This window comes from Morone saxatilis, unplaced genomic scaffold, assembly GCF_004916995.1.
Source record: "Morone saxatilis isolate NCDOM2014 unplaced genomic scaffold, NCSU_SB_2.0 Contig9, whole genome shotgun sequence".
Classification (NCBI taxonomy): domain Eukaryota; kingdom Metazoa; phylum Chordata; class Actinopteri; family Moronidae; genus Morone; species Morone saxatilis.
In genome coordinates, this window is record NW_023340268.1 from 14,916,763 (window position 1) to 14,937,366 (window position 20,604).

Below are 20,604 nucleotides of genomic sequence, written 5' to 3' on the forward strand. Positions count from 1 at the left end.
TTTGGTCCCCCCCCCCCCCCCACGCGCGCTCTCAGGCTCTTCCAGTCAACTGATTACAGTTCAGCCCAAATGTTTATTCCTGCTGCAACATTTCTGGGTGTAAACATCCAGCGTGGCTGACGTGACTCACCGAGTTATCTCTGTGTCACTCTCTCCTTTACACAACACCCACTTAAAAGCTGGTAAATACAGAGCACTCCTGCCTTGACTAATACACCAAGTGGCCACTCTGAGAATAGCCCGCCTGTGATCTCTTATGGTTTTATAAGGTTATAGGATGGTGTGCCCTACTTCCAGTCGGGCCGGCCGCTCGGCACTGAGACTCATGTGAAATCATGTATCTGCTGGTAATGGCACAGGTCCTATAAATAGCCCCATGTTTTATGCCCTCAGATTTCCCATAAAGAACAAGCAAACTGAATATATTCTTGCCTTTGCCTTGGTTTTTTTGTATCCATAGCAACCCGTGATTGAGCTGTAACACAAAGTGTCCCTTGTCTCAGCGGGAACGAGACAGAAAGACATCTTTTGTGATGCGGCTTTTCGAAAAATACATCGGTCAAGAATCTATGGGCATGCTGGTTCTCAGCCTTGTTCTCTTTCTGTCTCTCGTTAAGTGCACATGAAAACAACCTGACTGCTGAATGGCACATTGGGGCAGCTCTTTACCTCTTTGATCACTCGTTGATGCCTCCATTCGTTTTTCTCTGCCTGCATACAGGAACACGGGCACTGTATTACTCGCAGAAAAAAAATCTTGTTTAAAGAGCTCAGTCAGAGGTCAGACGTCAGATAAGCTAAGTGCTGCTGCCACCGACCAATCTCAAACATATGGCGCTACATTTCGTTATACGCTTTTGGTGTCGATGCATGAAGTAGCCGGATAATCTTGCCGGATGTGAGTCTATTTAGAGCATCTTTTGCCTGATAATCATTGGCTCATGCACAGCTTTAACTTGAGATAATTCTGAGAATAAGCTTCAACCGGAAGATTCTGAAGCTTTATTGGAGGTAGAGTCGCAGATGGGCCATCTGTGAGGACCTTTTTGCAGTCCCAGTCAGCCAGTAATGTGGAGCATATACTATGTGGACTGTCGGGTTGATGGCAGTCCTGCTGTTGCAAGAATGTGTGTATAGGCAGAAAGCAGACGGACTGGCTGCTAAGTCACTGTCTGTGTGTTTGTCATGCCAGGACTGGAAACTCCAGCCTGACAGTTCCTCAGGCTTCAGCCCTGTTGTCTTGCGATCCTGTCATGGAAACTGGTTGAACAACAGACGAGGCTTTGCTAGATGAAAGCCACAGGGCTTTCCGTAAGTACACAATATGTGTCGCCTGTAGCCATGCTCCGCTCAAAAAGGGTGGACTTAATGATTTGTTGGATTATTGTTGTTGGAGTTTTTGTCGAATTAAAAACAGCAGTCCTAAACAATGACTGTGCACAATGTTTGTCAAGTGAAAGCTTTGATGGAACACCGGTGGTTAGCGCCATTTTAGGAGGCTAAACTAGGAGTGGGACGAGTAGAAGGAAAAAGCCTAATTCCCGCTCTTGTGTGTATTTGCACTTTTGCTTTTGTCTCCTAATGTCAGGCTGCTCTTCTTACCCTAGAAACCTGGTTCGAAGTCCCGTCTTAAAGAGCGAAGTTCAGAGGAGACCTTCTCATTCTAAGGTTGTTGTAGGTACTTTTTCCTTCACTGCAGTGAAACAGAAAACATGCTAGAGGGGAAGAAAGAAGAGCATACCCAAGTCAGATTCATGTACTATGCATGGGTTGGTTGTTAGACCACACAACACTTATGATATGCAAAATGTCTGGTCTCCTGTGTGGGACCCGCTGTCATCAAACTATCCTATATACAGACAAAACAAATGAATTTCTCATTTGCATCTTCTCTATTACTTCCTCCCTGCCATTAGCTGATCTCATGAACGCTGGCACATGTTAAAAAAAGACAGAAACACACACAAAGTAGTCACTTCCTTCACCTTTAAACCCTTTATTCCCTCATTCGGGGCCGTGTGACTCTGTGGCATTGGCCCTTGCCGCGAGAATGACCCCTTTCCATCTTAACAGATCATTTACAAGGTGTTGTGCCATTAATGATTGACTCCTATTACATAACACCGAAGGCAAAACCCCAGCACTTCTAGTCTTACAGCGCACAGTGGTGTACAATACTACAGTAATCACTCAGGCGAGGTAAGTAGGGCACTCAGCTGGATGTTCGGGGACTGACATCCAGCAGCTTCATTTACAGATTTTACAGTTCATCTATGGCAGATAGTATCCCAGACGAACACGCAGCTTTCACAGGGGCTTTTAAGCTCGTGAAGTGGGGATGCGTCATCTGGTAGTGACACTTGAAATCTGCGCACCGAGGCAGTGGCAGATTTTGAGGTTTTGCTCAAAGGAAGTGTTTTGTTGCAAACTTTTGCTGCTGAGTTGTGTGAAAAGGGAAGAGGCTGAGGAATTACAGGCAGGGCTGAGTGTGTTATGTAAAGCGGCGGGGCTCCATGCTGCTGCCCTTACTCACCGCTTATTGTGTTTCTAATCATAAGGGTTATTCTTTCCAAGAATTCCGGCAGAGCTGAAATTGCACCACTGAGGCCCTGGGCTCCCACAGTACGTGCCAAAACATAATGTTGAATGGTTGGATGCACCTTTTGTCGTTTGAGGTCCAGACTACGTACAAATGTATTTACACAGATGTGTGCAGGAGTTATGGGTAATAAATTCCTGGACCTGATTCATATCTAAAGCTTCAGATTCAGCTGAAGAAGCCAGGCATGCCACAGCCCGTAAAGTGTGAACACAACAGCTTGATGAGCTAAATTGGAGCTTTATCATTTGAAGCCTACCCAAACGTGTTGTCTGTACTTTTAGTCTCTGCTCCAGAGCCGTGAAGTAAGTGGGACGTCCGTGTGTCTCAGTCTGCTTTTGGCCCAGTGTTGACTGTAGCTAGCTGTGTGTTATGGTGTGTCGGGGGGTATCGAGGCACGGAGCACATTCTTTCCTGTTGATGACTCATGTCCTGGGTATGGTACTGCCTGTAAGCGAGGCCTTTGGGAACCACAGAATACACAAACACACACTCCATCCACCAGACCGTTTGCAGAGGATATAGTTAGCAGCGTACTTAAAATACAAGAGTTTACACAGGTTTGCAACGCGAGCACGCACACACAGAAAGCCTCACGGGTTTCCCCCTCACTGCGTTAATCCAGCAGACAGGGATGTGCGGTACACGTCCACGCAAACCCACCTGAGGTTAGCACAGACAGGGATCATTGTACAAAGGGAGTGGCGTTACAGCTAACGTCGAGGTATAACATAGGCCAGGTCGAGGCATGTCATTTGTGGCAAGGAGAGGAATGAATGTTACATCACAGTGAGAACGTGGTGTACCATAAACACGTGGAGTACACCTCTGTAATTAACAGAAACCTGTTAAAATGTGTAGCAATGACAGCAGAAGTTTTAAAATGCTCGCGAATATCAACAAGCAATGACATTGACTTCACTTAGGACAAGGTTTGAACAATTCATTGGGAAAATGACACACTTAGTGTTGCAGAACGAATCTGAGCAAGCTTGCTTTCCCTGACCTCACAAGGCTCCTGGCTTCAGATACACGACATTTTATCACCACATGAAAGAGACCTTCAACATTCACAGTCAGATCTGAAGTGCCGATACAGGAGGAGGAGGAGGAGGCTGGGGGAAGTTCCGATTTGTTGAAAGCAGCCAGTGGTAAAGCTGCAAGGATTCAGTTCTCAGTTTTGCAGTATGCAGATGGAGTGAGCGCTAAATGTTTATGTAGTAGATGAGCTTCTTAGTGTTTTAGAAATAGATTTTGGACATATATGATTTGACTTTACAAGGAACTTGTGCCTATGAAACACATGTACCTGCTTGAACTGTTGGAAGGATCCATTTATTGTTTTAATGGAGTATTTCACTAATTTCACATTAACTATGTGGTAGTTACATTTGCAAATAGAAGTAGCCTGGTCTTAACTTTTTATTATTATTTTTCAATGATGGCTTTGTTTGTATGATGCTCTGTACATTATAATGGGATTTTTTGCTCTCACGTGCTTGTTTACAAGCTCGTATGGTACCGTCATGGTCATAAATACTGACTATATTTGAGCTTAGTGTGTACTGTCCACACAATATATCTGAATTCACATGGTGCAAGTTGAACTCTGAACGGTGTGTGTGTGTGAGAACTCATGATAAGGGATTATTGGCCTCTCATGTGTTTTTGTTTGAGATATTTGTGTCAAGCTTCCCTAAAACAAAGCTACTTTGGGGATTTTTTTTCCTGATTTACGCTGTTCAAAGTTAGCCTGACGCACAGTGAGTCAGTGAATCCTCCTGTCTGGTCCTGCGTGTTGTTACTTTTCTGTTTAAAATAAGCTGCAGCCTTTGTGCTGCTCTGACATCAGTTCATTTTAACCTTTCTCCGCAGCGCTGACTGTGGTGGCGTGGCCTTCAAAGGTCAGAGTGATGCTCCTAGCGGCTCTGCTGTGATCTCTGTTGCTGCGGTTTCCACAGAAACGAGACAACGGTGGGCAGAAAGCAGTCAAGTCGCAAAAAGATGACGTCGCCGTCGCCCACTCATAGTGACAGCAGCGGCTCCTCTAAGCAAGACAATAACCAGGTGTGTGCACGCGGTCCTTTAATGTTTGTGATTTTGTGTTTTGTTTGCGTTTCATTTGTTTTTCTTTTTATCTAATATCAGCTGGCGTCAGATTTGTAGAATTAAAATGCAAATCCCTACGAAGCAGGTCACATTTATTTTACTGTGTGCATTGGTGTGTGTGTTTTAACTATAAACTGTGTTGCACTCACAACAGTACTGCACTTAAATTCTATCTGTGATCATGATTTGTTTATCTGTTTATTATCTGTTTATTTAAAGGATACCTGTTAGCTGACACCATGATAATCAGCCAATCTTCCTGGGGTCCATTCCTCACATACAATACATTACACATTACATAATACTCATAATAATGTTAATAATAATAAGTTAATGGTACAGCTGGACACTGTGGCCCTGCAATGATGATATGTGTAATGTTTACATGTTGAGATTGTGTTATGCTATGTGCTATATCAAGGAATTTCAAGACATTCACTTGTCTGTCTAACTCGTTCAGTATTGCTCCTGTGTCTCCCTCCAGGACAGCTGGGAAATTGTGGAGGGGCTCAGGGGGGTTCCTGCCAATATGCAGGAGCCTGACAGGCAGGAAGGCTTCGTGCTCAAGAGGAGGAAATGGCCCATGAAGGGATGGCATAAGGTAAGCAGCCCCTTTAAAGCCCTAGACAGCAGCAGTGTTGTAACACTTCTTATTATAGAACACTGCAGCTGCCTTTTATTGAACCTGTTTGCACTCTGAACTTGATTGCTTTTGATACAAGGGGTGTCGGATGGCAACCCACAGTTGTTTTAAGTTTTTAAACTCTGGAGCAAAGCAGACTTTTCCTTTTTTCCTATTTTGCATTGTATTCACCACATGTAGGTGTGCTTCTTAAAAGGATAGACGGTGCTCAAAAAGGCCTCATATTCATTTTGGTAAAGAATTACTGTAATTATGCAATTTGAGAGCAATAGTGTACGCAGGTGTTGGTTGTAATGTCTTTTTTAAAGATACTAGGATTGAACCAGAAATGCTTTTAGTCCACCCTTAATGTCTAACTCCTGACTTGCTGTCTTTTAATACCTCAAACTATTTCCACATTTCCTCCTCTTCACCATTATAGTCCTCTGTATTTCCTTCTTTCCATTCTTGTTATTCCCAGCTGATTATACTGTAACCCTGACTCATTTCCCTCCTCCTCTTCTTCCCTGTGAGTGTATTCATACATACCTGGAAAGTTCTGCCTCGCAACATGATTGAATTTCCACTTTAATAGGCAACATTTTAACAGAAAAGGAGGCCTCAAGTGCTTTATCAGTGTATTCTTTTTTTTTTATTGTAAAACTAAAGTGAGCAAGGTGTGCTTGTAAGCTCTTGCTTTGTACATGGTAATTCTCAAGACTGCTGATCAGTTATGTCACTGCTGCTGTTGTGAAATTTTACTGGCAGGGGAAAAAGGTGTTATTGGTGCAAAACTGCACCATGTCAGCTTAACTTTTTTTTTTTTTTTTACTGGTGTGGTGTGTTTAACTATTGTATAACCAAAGAGTGCAATAAACGTATGATTCAAAGGTGACAAGAAGTGAAAACATCAAAATCTTGTGAATTAATATTGATTGAGTTTGATTTCTTCCCACGTAGAGATACTTCGTGTTAGAGAAAGGCATCTTGAAGTATGCAAAGCGTGGACCTGATGTAGGTATTACCTCAAGAACGCCATTTGTCTGTTATTCTTACACTTACACATACACACACTAACACAGTGTTTTGTTTCACAGCTGAAGAAGGGAAAGCTTCATGGCTGCATCGATGTCGGCCTCTCTGTCATGTCGATCAAGAAGAAAGCCATGTGCATCGACCTGGACACAGAAGATAACATCTATCATTTAAAGGTAAGTCTTGGCACTTACATCAACAAAGTTTTGTTGAACTCAATGTGAGTCAGTGCCATCTGTCAGAGATATACGTGCACACAAATGCATCAACACCTACATGAACATCCTCTCTCATTTAATGTTTCTGTTTTGTAAGAACAGCATGCTACTGCTCCTAATTTGACTTTTCTGCCACCCAGGTGAAGTCTCCGGAGCTGTTTGAGGAGTGGGTGTCAAAGCTGCGTCATCACCGTGTGTTTCGGCAGAATGAGATTGCCATGTATCCCCATGAGAGGCACCTCTTCCACCCCCATGCCTCATCCTCGCCCTCCGTCAGTGACTCCATGAGAAAAGTAAGTTGTTCCACTGCTCGTTTGTAGGAAACATAAAAAAAAAAAAACGTCTCTGTTGTTCCCCTTGAATCTGACGCTGCAGAGATGTAGTTATGGGAGGTTGCATATGTCTCATCCTCTCTCACCTGTCTCTTCCTGTAAAACAGAGGGCCACTCTTACTAAGCAGGCGTCAGTCCACCAGGCTAAAGTCAGTTCTTGGCTCCATTCCTCAGGGGATATGGACAAGTGCTGCAAAGGTTGGTTGTTGTTTTGTCTATTTCTCTCTGCTCACTAATTGTCTCCTGACTTCACTGTTGCCCTACCTTGTCAACAGTGTCTTAAAGTGTTTCTCACTGCAGTGAATCTTTCATGTTTTTTTTATCTCTTATCACTGTGACAGCATGCACCCAAACTTTTTAACTTCTCTTTCACTCAGACTTGGAGGAATGTGAATCATATCTGCTCGAACTCAACCTGCTGTTGAAAAGCATGGAGGTCCTCCACCGCACGTACTCAGCCCCGGCCATTAGTGCACTACAAGTAAGCACAGTAACACATCAAGTTATCTAGTTAAAGTTAGACAACTGTGTGGATATATTAGAAAAGTGGCTGATGTTCCCAGAGAGGAAGAAGTAAAATAATGATCTTACTCATGGAATTAATGTAAGACTTTACTACTCCTTTGATACCTCTGTTTCTTGTGGTACCACAGGCATCTACTTATGACGTCCCCAAAAAAGAGAAGAGGCCAAGGAGATGGCGATCCAAAAACAATGGCAAAGAAACCAAAGCCACACTACAGGTACAGGGTTCTTTTTTCTGCTGATAATTATTAAAAAAAAATAGTTCAAAATCGCTTACAGTTCTTCACCTCTCTCTGTTTCTGTTCCACCAGGTCCCCAGCTGTATCTCCTCCCAATCCCCTCGTCTCCACGCCTCCAACCCCAACCTCTCCACCACTGAGTCAAACACCCAGGATGTCTGTCCTGAATCCCCAGACTCACCTACTGACGTGTCCCGTTTGCAGGAGGACTTCTGCAGGCTGGCTAACAACAGTGAGTCCCTGCCTGGGTGTTTGCTGGTTAGATAGAAAAAAATGTTTTTGCTCCTATATGGTAAGATAGTTTCCATGACAACTCTGTACTTGTTGTCTCCCTCTTTTTTTCTGGCATTTTCTTCTCTCCAGTCCACGCTACACTGAAATCAACCTTTAGCTCCCTAGTAGCAGAAAGAGACAGACTGAGGCACACCATCGACCTGAAGGCTCCGCAGCAGTCGCAAGTCATGGGCTTGAAGACCGCCTATGCCTCAGTGAGTGTTGTGAATCCTGGTTTTGCTTGGTTTTACACCTTAAATGTCCTCCACCTATCGCCACAGGTCCACTTTCACTCAGCTGACTTGTTATTCTCATCAGGAATGCACAGATGGCTCCCACTCCTTGGTCCACCAGGCGTCCAATGAGAGCAAAGCATCTATCCCAGAGTCAATATCCGAGTTTTTTGATGCTCAGGAGTACCTCCTCTCCTCTTCCTCCTCTGAGAATGAGGTGAGACACTCTGTACTACCTTATCCCCTTCCTTATCTCTATGTTTAAAGCCAATTGCATTGATTAATAGACCAATGTCAGAAATTGGGGGAAATTGTGCCTCACAATTACAAGAGTACAAGGTCATATCTGCAAATTACTTGTTTTATTAGATTAACAGTGAAAGATATTCAGTTAAAAGTGATGTAAAACAGAGAAAAGCCGAAAATTGATGACTGAAGACTTTTGGGTTCGTATGTTTTTTGTCCTATGGTTCTACACCCTGGTTGCTTGTTGACCTTTTGCCTCTGATTTTCTGTCTCTAGGTGTCTGACGATGACTCGTACATCAGTGATGTCAGCGACAGCGTCTCCATGGATACCTACAGCAACGAGGGAGGCAGTGAGAGACACAACTCTGGTACATGATACAGTAGCAAGTTGTGCATCTATGTGTGTGTTTTGGATACATCAACCGGCCGTGTTCTGTCCAAAAGAGACAGAGCTCGTTTGTCTTGTGCACTTGAGAATAAGTGTTACTAAGCTCTGTTTGCTTTTGTGTATTTTTCATAAAGTGTCAGCATCAGATAAATTATAAATGACTGGAATCCTAGCAAAAGCTGACTTAGAGAATGCGTTGTACATGATTACCCACCAAATTCCAGACGCGTTTACAAACTCAGTTCGATGTTTTATCATGCAGTATTTGACAAAGCATCTGTGTTCCGGCATCGTTAATGCACTGCTGCAGATGGTGTTAGTTTTACATTTTCACTGCATAAACCTTTGCCACCAGCTAGCACAAAACAGAAAAAAAAAATATTTATAGGACTAGTGTGTAGGATTTAGTGGCATTTAGGGGTGAAGTTAAATATTGCAACCATTTAAATGCAGCTCAGCCTTCCAAGTGTGTAGGAGAAACTATGATGGTCAGTTTTTAGTTTGTCTGTAGAAACATGGTGGTTTGATATGGTGGCCCGCTCCCTCTGTAGATAAAAACGGCTCATTCTAAGGTAAAAAAAATACAACGATACTCTTTTTTTCAGGTGGTTATACAATAATGAAAACATATCTATGAATATTATAGTCAATTTCTGCCAGTAGATCCTCCTAAATGTTTCACACTGGACTTTTAATGGCATTGTCCAGTTGCAAATAGAAATTATGGTTTTATCTGGATTCATCCGGATTAGACAGTATGATTAGAGCGTCTGCAGAGACAGAGGTGAAGGAAAATTTCAAGATATTGGTTGTTTAATGTCAGTATTTGTCTTTATTTAGATTCTTCTCTGCGTTGAATGGGTTGTATGCCAATATGATGACTATTTTTGGATTGTAGCTGATTAAAACACTTCTGTCAATGTTTTGTTTTGTATATTTGAATTCAAACATTCCTACAAATATCTAAAAAAACACAGCATTCAGTTCTCCAACAATTTCCCTTTTTGTTGTCAGGAAAAAACACTCAAACAGCATTCAGACCACAATGGGACACAATGCTCCACATAAATAGATTTGATACAGCTTCAGTTTTTCAGAGCTGGCTTTAAGCATGACCTCATTGCCTCAACTCCATCAAATCAGCTTTGAATATCAGAAATTGACATCCGATGTGCACATTCAAGACACATTCACCTCCTCTCTCCCATTTCAGCTCTCGCACATGCTCTGTCTCACTGTCACTACTCTTTATAATATCTTCCTGTCTCACCGGTCTTCTCTCCACATTTCTCCCCTCTAGTTAGCAGTGTGGTGACCCTGGCTCGTCGGCGCTCCGCATTGCCCTCTACCAGCCCCACCAGCAGCGTGAGCCTGTGGAACATCCTGAAGAACAACATCGGCAAGGACTTATCCAAGGTGGCCATGCCAGTACAGCTCAATGAGCCACTCAACACCCTGCAGCGGCTGTGTGAGGAGCTGGAGTACAGTGAGCTTCTGGACACCGCCAACCAGACCCATGACCCTTACCAGCGAATGGTGAGAGGAAATTAAATTTGATAATCTTGCAAATACAAACCTGCAAGAGCTAAATACACCTACACACATGCACAAAATAGTCTCACATGATCATTTACACGTGCACTTACTGTTTGATAAGAAAAAGACAGATAAAGATGAATAATAACAATTAGTTATTCATGTTTCTGATGTGCATATTGTAACTAAAATGCACAAGCATAGATGAACAGATGAAAAGATGAACATCAAAGTACCTGAAGCAAAATAAAAAGTTTCAAGCTTTGTGCTCTTCCTCAGGCAGTTTTTTAAACGCTACTTTAATGTTCATCTTTTGCTTTGTGAACGCTTCTGTTAGAGGTTTAAATAAATTTAATAAATATAAATAAATTTCCTCCTAGTCCTGTTTGGAAGACTTTTATTCCAGATTATTTAAAGCACATGTGTGGTCAGATGGTCAGATAGACACTGAGTTACAAAGACAAAAAAGTGTTACATCCCTACATTCTGTAGTGTGACTTTACACATGGTACTAATATGTTGTAAAAATTATACTTGTATACAAACATTTATCTCCACCTGTGACATGTATGAACATACACATACATGTACTTTATTGTACATAAATATACAATAATTCCATGTAAACACAGTTCAAGTCTGAAACTGGTGTCACACACAGTCATGCTTATAACCTCATGCAGACAAACGTACTAGTGCTTTGTGTAATTCATCCTCTCTGATTATCTGTGCAGGTTTACGTTGCTACATTTGCAATCACTGCATATGCATCCTCCTATCATCGAGCAGGAAGTAAACCCTTTAACCCCGTCCTGGGAGAGACGTACGAGTGTGACCGACCTGATAAGAGCTTCAGGTTTATAGCTGAACAGGTAGAAGTCACATGGTTTACAGCACACACGTTATTCACTGCATGGGAATACACTCCCCTCACACGATAGGTTAGTTTTCAGTTTGCTTCACTTTAAGCAATTATCATACAGTATTGAATGTAAAGTGATTGAAATCATGTTTTAGACTGACATTTTTTTGCAAATTAAAGGTGTTGCATACAGCATCTCTGTAATAAAGTGAAATGTCTTGCTCGCTGGAAGAACAGCGCCCTCTTCCTGTTCTATGTTCACAAAACATCTCACAAAATCCAATCTAGTAGCAAACAATATAAAGCAGTGAAGTCGCACAGTAACCTTCCATTCTTCTTCTTAGTTTACAGTAATTACTGATCCCTCAAAATAAATGTAGTAATGGTTTACAGCGGATGATCAGTTATAGCTATCACCTTTCCTCCCTTTTGTTTTTGACTGATTCACGATACAACTTCCTGAGCTACTCTGTGTACTGTTGTAAAGCTTCTGATTAAGTGCCCTTATTTCATCTCTCTCCTCTCTCCATTTCCCAGGTGAGTCATCATCCGCCTGTGTCAGCATGTCACTCCGATTCTAGGAACTTCAGTTTTTGGCAGGGTGAGCAGGAGAGGGCACGTTCAGAGCCCATTTCCCCTCTGTTTGTCTGGGCTTACTTGTAGATCATCACTGCCGCCACACCTTTAATTTCTGACTGTTTTTCACACGCTATAGATTACATTTAAGCTAAAAAATTGGGGTTGTAACCTCATTTAACCTCATGTGGCCTTGGTAATTATTGTAACTTCCCATCACATGATAATTAAGTGCTCAATATCAACATACTATAACAAATTTCTGTGCATATTAAACTACTGTGACCCCACTTGTAAACTTTCAAATCTGGTATGTTTTTCAAAAACAACTACACAGGGAGTCAAATTAACCGCTGACTGCTGTTGTTCCTTATTTACATTTCCCTGTGCACATGAATAAAGACGCTGAATCATAAAAATGCACTGCTGTTAACTGACCACATCAAGCCTTGAAGATTTAAATTAAGATAATATATATAACAAGCACTAACCTATTTTGTGATCTGTTTCTTTCAGATGTCCGATGGAAAAATAAATTCTGGGGCAAATCCATGGAAATTGTTCCCATGGGAACCACCCATGTCACACTACCTGCGTAAGTCCTTTACGTATCGTGTGTGGGTGTGTGTTTACACACTGTTTAATACGAGTGTCCACGTCTTTGTGCACAGTATAGGCTGTAAGTTTAAGCACTAGGTGTGATTTCTCCAGGTTTGGGGACCACTACGAATGGAACAAAGTGACGTCCTGCATCCATAACATTCTGAGTGGCCAGCGCTGGATCGAACACTACGGAGAGATGGCCATCAAAAATATCAACAGTGATGTCTGCCAGTGTAAAATCACATTCGTCAAGGTTAGGAAACTGACTTAGGGGATTTAAATGCCTGTCTTCGTTGTGATTATATGTGCTCCAGTTGTGAATGACAGAAGCAGATCTTTAGATCACTTTAGAAGTGTGTTTTTCATGGCCTAACAAAGCAGAAAAAAAGTCCTGGGATGCATTGCCATTGTAGAGATGAACTGTACTTAACAAACTCTTACTGTTGTTTCTCCCTATTGACTATGTATTGGTTTGTCACATTCACATAAACCCCTGTCAGAGTCTTGTAATCACCACGGTTGCCTGGCTTTAAGCACCTGATTTAAGCTCCATCCTCCTCTAAACAGACACGTAAAATCTGTTCTTTTATTAAAAAAAGGTTACTGCTGTTTTCTTAAATTCTGTGCTGCCTACTCAAACAGACACGCTTACTTTCAGTATGCAGTATGATCATTGCTGTCAAGGTAAACAGCACCATCTTCTGGACAAAGATAGAAACTGAATTTTCAAATGAATCAATCAAGTTCCCTTAAACACTGACATAAATCCTTCAGTATCTGTTATGTCAGTGTTAAATAGGATACATAACGTCTGCTTTCATTTCCTGTAATTTTATTCTTCCATCTACAAACAATTTACTTCTTTTTCCCCCCTTTTTTTAGGCAAGATCATGGAGCTCTACAGTAAACGAGATAGAGGGCGTAGTTACAGATTCAAATGGAAAAGTTGTACACTCCATTTTTGGAAAATGGCACGAGTCCGTTTTTCAAGGAAAACCACCCTCTGCCACGTGTATCTGGAGAGCAAGTGAGTGATTAGTGTCTGGAAATGTCAGTTATGAAGTTTTTACACCACGGCACTTCAATCAAACAATAAAGCTGAATTTGACATGACATGACAGCTGTTATGTGTGTGTGTGTGTATGTGTGTGTATGTGTAGACCCCATGCCAGAGGACCAAGAGCAGTACTATGGCTTCACCCAGTTTGCTGTGGAGTTAAATGAGCTGGACTCCACCCTGAGACCTCTGCTGCCCCCCACAGACACACGCTTCAGGCCGGACCAGAGGTCAGCACTCTTTATATGTCTGTAATGTTGATTTCTGCTAGCCTGTCTTTAGAAACTTCATACTTTATTACTTTTCTTAGTATTTAACTCTATATTCATGTCTAATATCCTGTACAGATGGCCATGTAGTCTAAATGGCGTTAAGGCTGACCATCAGACCATTTGGTCCAAAACATGAGTTTGTGGGCGAAGTCTGGTGGAGCCCATGTTTTGTGAAGCAGTAAATGTCTGAAATAATGAGCGTAACCATGGAAACAGACTATGGGAATTTAGATAGAGGGAAATGAAGTGACAAGAATCTCTGTCCACTCATGTAGAGATTTTATTGAAGTAAAATGTTCAACCCCTTTGTTAAACAAATAACTTTACATATGTGTTAGGTTGGATGAATAACAGTCATATAAAAGGTTATTAAATGGAAACATCCCCAAATTAGTTCACACGAGTGCAGAAAAAATATCAATCCTTGTAATGTTACTAGAAAATGTTTTTACAAGGCATGTCACAGCAGGAAAACCACTGGTGTCACGACTGCACTTCATTTCGCTTCAGCAGCTTCAGGGTCCTTGTGTTGTGTGTGCCTGCTCACTGTCAGACTGTCACGGCTTACTGTGACACAGGTGTTACCAGGGATCCTTATTAAGAGTCAGGGTGCTGCTATCGTGCATGTTGGCTCACTGGAAAAGCTCTGCTACACCTTAATGAGCCTTAATTAGTATCATTAGTAACACCTGTCTTTACCCTACTATTACATGTCAGAATGGCTGTGAAAAGGTCTATTGAGGAACTATCCCAGGGGATACAAAAACCTTTTGAGGAACAAACTAAAACCTGCGTTTTGACCAGAGGAACCAGGGGCTAAATTTAGTTCCTGTTGGATTCATTGCATCTAACTCAAACATAAAAGTGTGTGAAAATTGAATTTCAAATGCTGCTGTCATTTTTTTAATCTGTCTTAATGGTTCTTCAGATACGATAGACAATGCAAACAGGGAATGTTCCAAAGGGACATTTTGTTTCTTGTTTAGTTCCTGACTTTTCGGTCAAAAAAGGGTTATCGTCAAGTCATCAGTAACACCTGTGCTTTCCCCACTGACACGTCAAAATGTCTGCTGTGAGAAAGGTCTATGAGCAGCTATAATCATAGTCAACATGATGCCATATTTTCTCCTGCTGCAGTGTGCAAACCCTTTCCTGACCAGAGCTGATTTCTGCGAAAGAAAGTTTTCCTTGTTTCGAGTTGATTGTGTGGGGAAAGAGTGTGATGAAAAGCAGCGGCGTTCTGACCAAATTTCTCCTGTCTCCTATCCTGACTCACTGTTTTTGTTTACTTGGTCCAGGCTGTTGGAGGAGGGGAACACAGAAGGAGCCGAGGAGCAGAAACAGAGGATAGAGCAGCTCCAGAGGGAGAGGAGGAAAGTGCTGCAGGACAACAACATGACACACCAGCCACGCTTTTTCAAGTAGGCTGCCGTTTTCTTGGTTGTGTGCGTATGTCTTTGTATGCAATCCGACACGGTGTTTGCATGCGTTTTTCCATGTGATTGGTCTGTTGCATATGATAAGAGATCACCTCCATAGCAGCCACTGTGTCTCATGCGGTGTAAATGTCTGTGACTGTCACAGTCTGCAGACTGGGTTGTTAAGATAACTGTTGGACTCATCATGACAAAATGGGTCATTCTTGTTTTTTCATTGTTTATTTCAAAATGTTATGTACCTCATTACTCCTCGGATGCTCTACTTATCATTAACTTTCAGTTGCACCCAGAAAATTCAGAATAAAATCTTCCCTTATGTTGTAAATCAGACATTTTTAGCTTAATGACACAAAGGTTTGGGGTCGGTCATACACAAAGTTAAGAAACTAACAGTATCTCATCTAGGCTAGCCAATAGAATATTGTGAACATTATAAAAAAAAGTTTTTGAAAGGTCCAGTGTGTAACATTTAGGAGGATCTGTTGTGTGTTTCACATTTTTCATGAGTTTCGCAACCACCGTAGTTTTTCCTACACACTTATTCCCAGGTCATCAAATACAGATGCCAGTGGTGTTCAGTTAGTCGCAATCTGCAACTTCAGCGCTATATACACCTAATTCCTATACACTGGCCCTTTTAATATAGATATTTAACATTACTCTGGAAGCTGATGTGGCAATTTAATACACTAAACATTTGACAGGTATCACTTAATTTAAATATGGGTGATGAATTGTTCAAGATGTGTCAATCATAAAACAGATTTCATTTGTGTTGTCTTGACAGGAGGTCTAACAATGACACATGGGTGAGCAACAACACATACTGGGAGATGCGCAGAGACCCTGGCTTCAATAAAATGGACTTTCCTGTGTTGTGGTGACCTCTGGATTTAACCAAACCTCTCCACTACAACTTATCATGTAGAGGGAAGTATAAAACTGAACTGAGACCAGCCTCCAAGTGTCCTGACCTGTTAAACATGAGTCACTCCATGTCATGTTAACCCAAACCTAAATGGACTTTCTGCTTCCTCTTTTAGGATTGAGCAGAGCCTGTAGAACTTCTGATGGTTTTGTTTCTGTTGTGTATTATGTTTCTCCTTAAGGGTACATTTTCTCCTCTCTTCTCTCATTTTCATAATTGTAAATTACACAGCGTCAGTATAGACTAAAAATGTATATCTTTACTTCCTGTTGCATCTCAGCATTTACCAAAGTGCCTTTTTATTGCAGTGCCTCGCTCAAGCAGTTATGCAAACTCACTTTTATTCAGAGACTTTAAAAATTCTTTCGGATGATGTCAGTATGATACGTGGACTACACTGGAGTAAAAGTGATCAGGGTTGGAAGTGAACTCGTTCAAAAGGTCAACGGGCTTGTGCATTCCTCCATCCAGTCCTCATCATGACTGAAGGATTTTTTCATGACTTAAACCAGTGGCTGACGAGAGGTTCTAATTATGTTGGAGGGACTTCAGCCTTTTTTGCTGCCTTGTTATAATCAGTCATGACTGTCATAGGACTGTGGATAATATTTATCAATGAGGAAAACAGCAATAATACTCCATGTTCAAAGAAGATAATAAACTGTACAATGAATAAGTTATGTTGTGTCACACTTTACTTTTGTGTGCTTAATGGATAAGCCACAGTTTTGTTTGCTTGTTTCATCTTTTCAGATATTTATAAGGGAAATATACTGTAACGTTAGTGGCATTAGGATTGTGGTTTAAGTTAAGAGCCCTCCGGGGGAGAGAACATACCAACTCCACACAGAAAGACCCCAGCTGGTCAGCAAGTTCTTACCAAAACCTTCATCCTGTGAGGCGACAATGCTAAGCGCTACACCAACATGCCAGCCTAAATCAGATTTTGTCCAAATGTCCTCTTATTTTTCCATCACATCCACTTACTGTCTGCTGTTCTTTGAGATCTTCTCTGAGGGATACCTGCCTGTCGCTGGATGACCTTATTCCACAGGACCACAAACACCCTCTGTTGGGAATCTTCCGTCCATGGTGCCTGTGCAGAAAGAATCTTCTCATTTAGCAATTTAGTGTATAAGCACAATGCCCAGAAGGTTATATAATTCTGACTAAGGTTGAACAAACAGCCTTATTCACAGGAACTACGGACCATAAGTTCATGCAAAACTTTCTGATGTAGCATCCTCTATCGTCTTACTGACTGCTGTAAGGAAACGCTCTGCATAGAACTTCCCTGTTGTCGATCATCGCCAACAATGTCTGACGGTTGAGGTGTTGTTCTCTGCAGGCAACAAACACACAAAGACAAAACAAATTGGAAAAGACCTACAATACCCACTTCATGCCATTTGATCTGAAGTAGTGCTAAATGGGGCAAGGTTACATTAGAAACTGCAATACAAAAAATAAAAGTGTATTTTTGGTAGCAAAACGGAAGTTGACACGTATGGGAATAATTTCCATTTCTTCACTAAGAGACTAATAGAGAGCTTCAACATTCACATAAAAAAAACATTCACTTAAAAAAATATGGATGTTGCTGCAACAAATTCTTTAAAGTTAACACACATCTTCTATCTGGCAGTACAGAAGACCAAACAGCCACCAGATTGTCAATGTGATCACCCAAGATTAGTGTCACCAATTTAGTATGGTTCCAAATCACAATCTCCCCTTCTGTTCCTGAGTTCTGGTAAACAACTCATTTAGTAATGGCTAGAAAAGTGTTTTTGCAGAAAATTAAGATGTCACGGTGAAGTTGATCTTTTGGATATAAAATGTCATCACTTCATTTTATCTTATTAGACATTTTAGTAAAATTTTGTAATGATCAGCAAACCAATTCTTCTTCTCCTTCTTGAGTTATGGTGACTTGTGAGGTCACAGTAACCTTGACCTTTTGACTTTGGATCAGTGCCAAATTCCCTTGAGAGTGGGACAGACAGACAGACGGACAATCCAAAAACATAATGCCTACAGCCTTTTGCCAGCACAGAGGCATAAAAACAAACCATGCGTGTGAAGCAAGATATGGTGTATAAGAGAGTAAGACTGCATTCTGCCCTGTTCTTTATTTGATTTGGGTAAGTTTACACTCCAGCAACTTCAACCAAACGTCTTATCTCAGACAGAATGATGTTCAAGTTATTGGTTGTAGCCATAAACCTCAAACACTACTACCGTTACTACTTAACCCTTTAAATGTAGGATTTAGTGAAGTTGCAACCATTTAGATACAGCTCAGCTTTCCAAGCATGCAGGAGAAACCACACTGCGAAAAATACAGAATACCTACTACCAGTGTTTGGTTGGTCCATTCTGTAGAAACATGCCGGTTCAACATGGCAGACTCTGTAGAAGAGGACCCGTGTAGTCCAATTGTTTTTTTCAGGTGATGAAAACATACCTATGAATATTATATAACATTTCCTGGCAAAAGATCCTCCTGAATGTTACACACTGGACCTTTAACTGTTGTGCTCTAGCTGCAAGTGCTTTTGGTACAGTTACCTACAATTTAATAAGGCTGTATATATAGAGACTGTTATACAAGCACAATTTTAAAGAGACTTTTATATTTTATGTTTTTTGTACTTGTGCTTCACTACAGTTCAGCAGGTAATATTGTTCTTTGTACTCAGCAACATTTGGCAGCTGGTTACTTTGCAGGTTAAGATTTGACCCTTATAACAGATGAGCTGCTTAAATATTAAAATGAATTGTTATAGATTTAAAGATCCCACCGTATTTTAGTGGTTAAAGTTAATTCCACCTCAACCAGCAACAACTTTAAATAAATGTTAGGTAAATGTTAATACACAAATAATAATAATAAGTAATATAGATAAAAACTCTTTGGAAGGGGGCATTGTACATAATGAGTACCTTTTTTTTTGCCTTTGGTAATGTGCTCTTTGGCACCGGCTAAGACTATATAAAGTTTGTGCATCTGGGTGCATCCATACCTCATGGGGACAAAGGACCCTTATCTCTCTGAGTGACCACTCCCTGTCGGTCTTTACAAAGTTACTACTTATCACCGCTGACAAGCATGTCACAAGTCACAATACAGTACACCCACCCACTCACACAGACACACAATCTTTTGACCCCGCTCCTCACATAATTTGACTTTAAATCTGAACCCTCACACGGGTGGATCGAGAGAAATATTCACAGGGTGGCAAAAGGGTGGCGTGGAGACTTTAAGAGGTGGCAGCATAATATTCAGACTTCTTCATGTTCATCATCATCAGTCACTACTATTAGTGTAGTTGTTGCTGTGGACCTGTCTGTCTGTCTGTCTGTCTCTGTCTCTCCCTCTCCCATCTGTTCTCTCTCTCTCTGTCTCTCTCTCTCTCTCTCTCTCTCTCTCTCACCCACCACCCCACCTAGAAGTCGAAGGGTCTGTCCTAGGTTTCTGCCTCTTAAAAGGCAGTTTTCTCTTGCCCCGTCGCCAATGCCTGCTCATGGTGGGAACTGTTGGGTCTCTGTAAATAAATGTAACAAGGAGTTCGGCCTAGACCTGCTCTATTTGAAAAGTGTGCTGAAATAACTTCTGTTATGAATTGGCGCTATACAAATAAAATTGAATTGAATTGAATTGGATTGAATTTATCACAAGCACATAATATTAATATTTGCTTGGAAATGCCCCAAATTACAACATTTTAACTAAAAAACATTACATTATTGTGGCACATTAGAAAAGCACTGAATAAAATATAAATCTAATTGTTTTATTTCCAAGACATATTTTCAATTACTTGTTTAATTACAATTACTTAATCCCTTAGTCTAAAATGTGGCCATAATATCAAATTGATTTCCAGGTTTTTTTTTTTAACATGTTATTTTTTAAATAATCTAAATGTTTAAGGACATAAGCATTAGAATGGAACACATAGCAACAGTAACTAAGGGGGAGAGGGGGGGGGGGGGAACATGTCCTTTGATTCCATTTGTGATGTCATCAGCGTGTGTAGACAAGGAAATCAATTCAAGGCGTTTCAACAGGTGAAACATAGTTAGGAGACTACAACTTCAGACATTGATACACTATGGCTTTCAGACTGACTCATGCAGTTCTGGGCCCGTACACCTGGACCAGGGGTCTGTTCCAGCTATTTCAACACCAGTAGAAAAGGATGTCTTTATAAAAACAGATAGAGGAGCTGAAAACTCAGCTCAAAAGAGAAAGGGGAACACAGTGCCTGTCAGGACCAGAGGGTTGATGAGCATCTCCACCAGCCTGAAATCAGAGACTAAAGACAACCAATCTCTCTGGGACCAGGTTGAGCTTTTGACCAATGAGCTCCATGAAGAGAAGGAATTGATAAAGCAGCTAAAAGATCTATCCAGAAAGAAAGAGCAGGGTTATGAGCAGTGCACTCTAAGGACAGAACTTAGCCAACAACTGGAGGAAATGCAAGGACAGTTGGCTCAACAA

General features: G+C 41.3%; 1 protein-coding gene across 1 annotated transcript; it reads left to right on the plus strand.

Moving 5' to 3' along the window:
- Positions 1 to 4,451: 4,451 nt before the first annotated feature.
- Positions 4,452 to 16,762, plus strand: LOC118342869 (oxysterol-binding protein-related protein 3-like). Its single transcript, XM_035681541.1, has 21 exons — positions 4,452 to 4,666; positions 5,193 to 5,309; positions 6,291 to 6,344; positions 6,428 to 6,541; positions 6,724 to 6,876; positions 7,023 to 7,113; positions 7,293 to 7,396; positions 7,569 to 7,658; positions 7,752 to 7,911; positions 8,043 to 8,167; positions 8,271 to 8,402; positions 8,708 to 8,801; positions 10,122 to 10,357; positions 11,092 to 11,229; positions 11,757 to 11,820; positions 12,312 to 12,390; positions 12,507 to 12,651; positions 13,281 to 13,425; positions 13,559 to 13,685; positions 15,026 to 15,148; positions 15,954 to 16,762. The coding sequence occupies exons 1-21, from the start codon at positions 4,604 to 4,606 to the stop codon at positions 16,048 to 16,050; spliced, it is 2,451 nt and encodes an 816-aa protein (XP_035537434.1). The 5' UTR covers positions 4,452 to 4,603; the 3' UTR covers positions 16,051 to 16,762.
- The last annotated feature ends 3,842 nt before the right edge of the window (positions 16,763 to 20,604 follow it).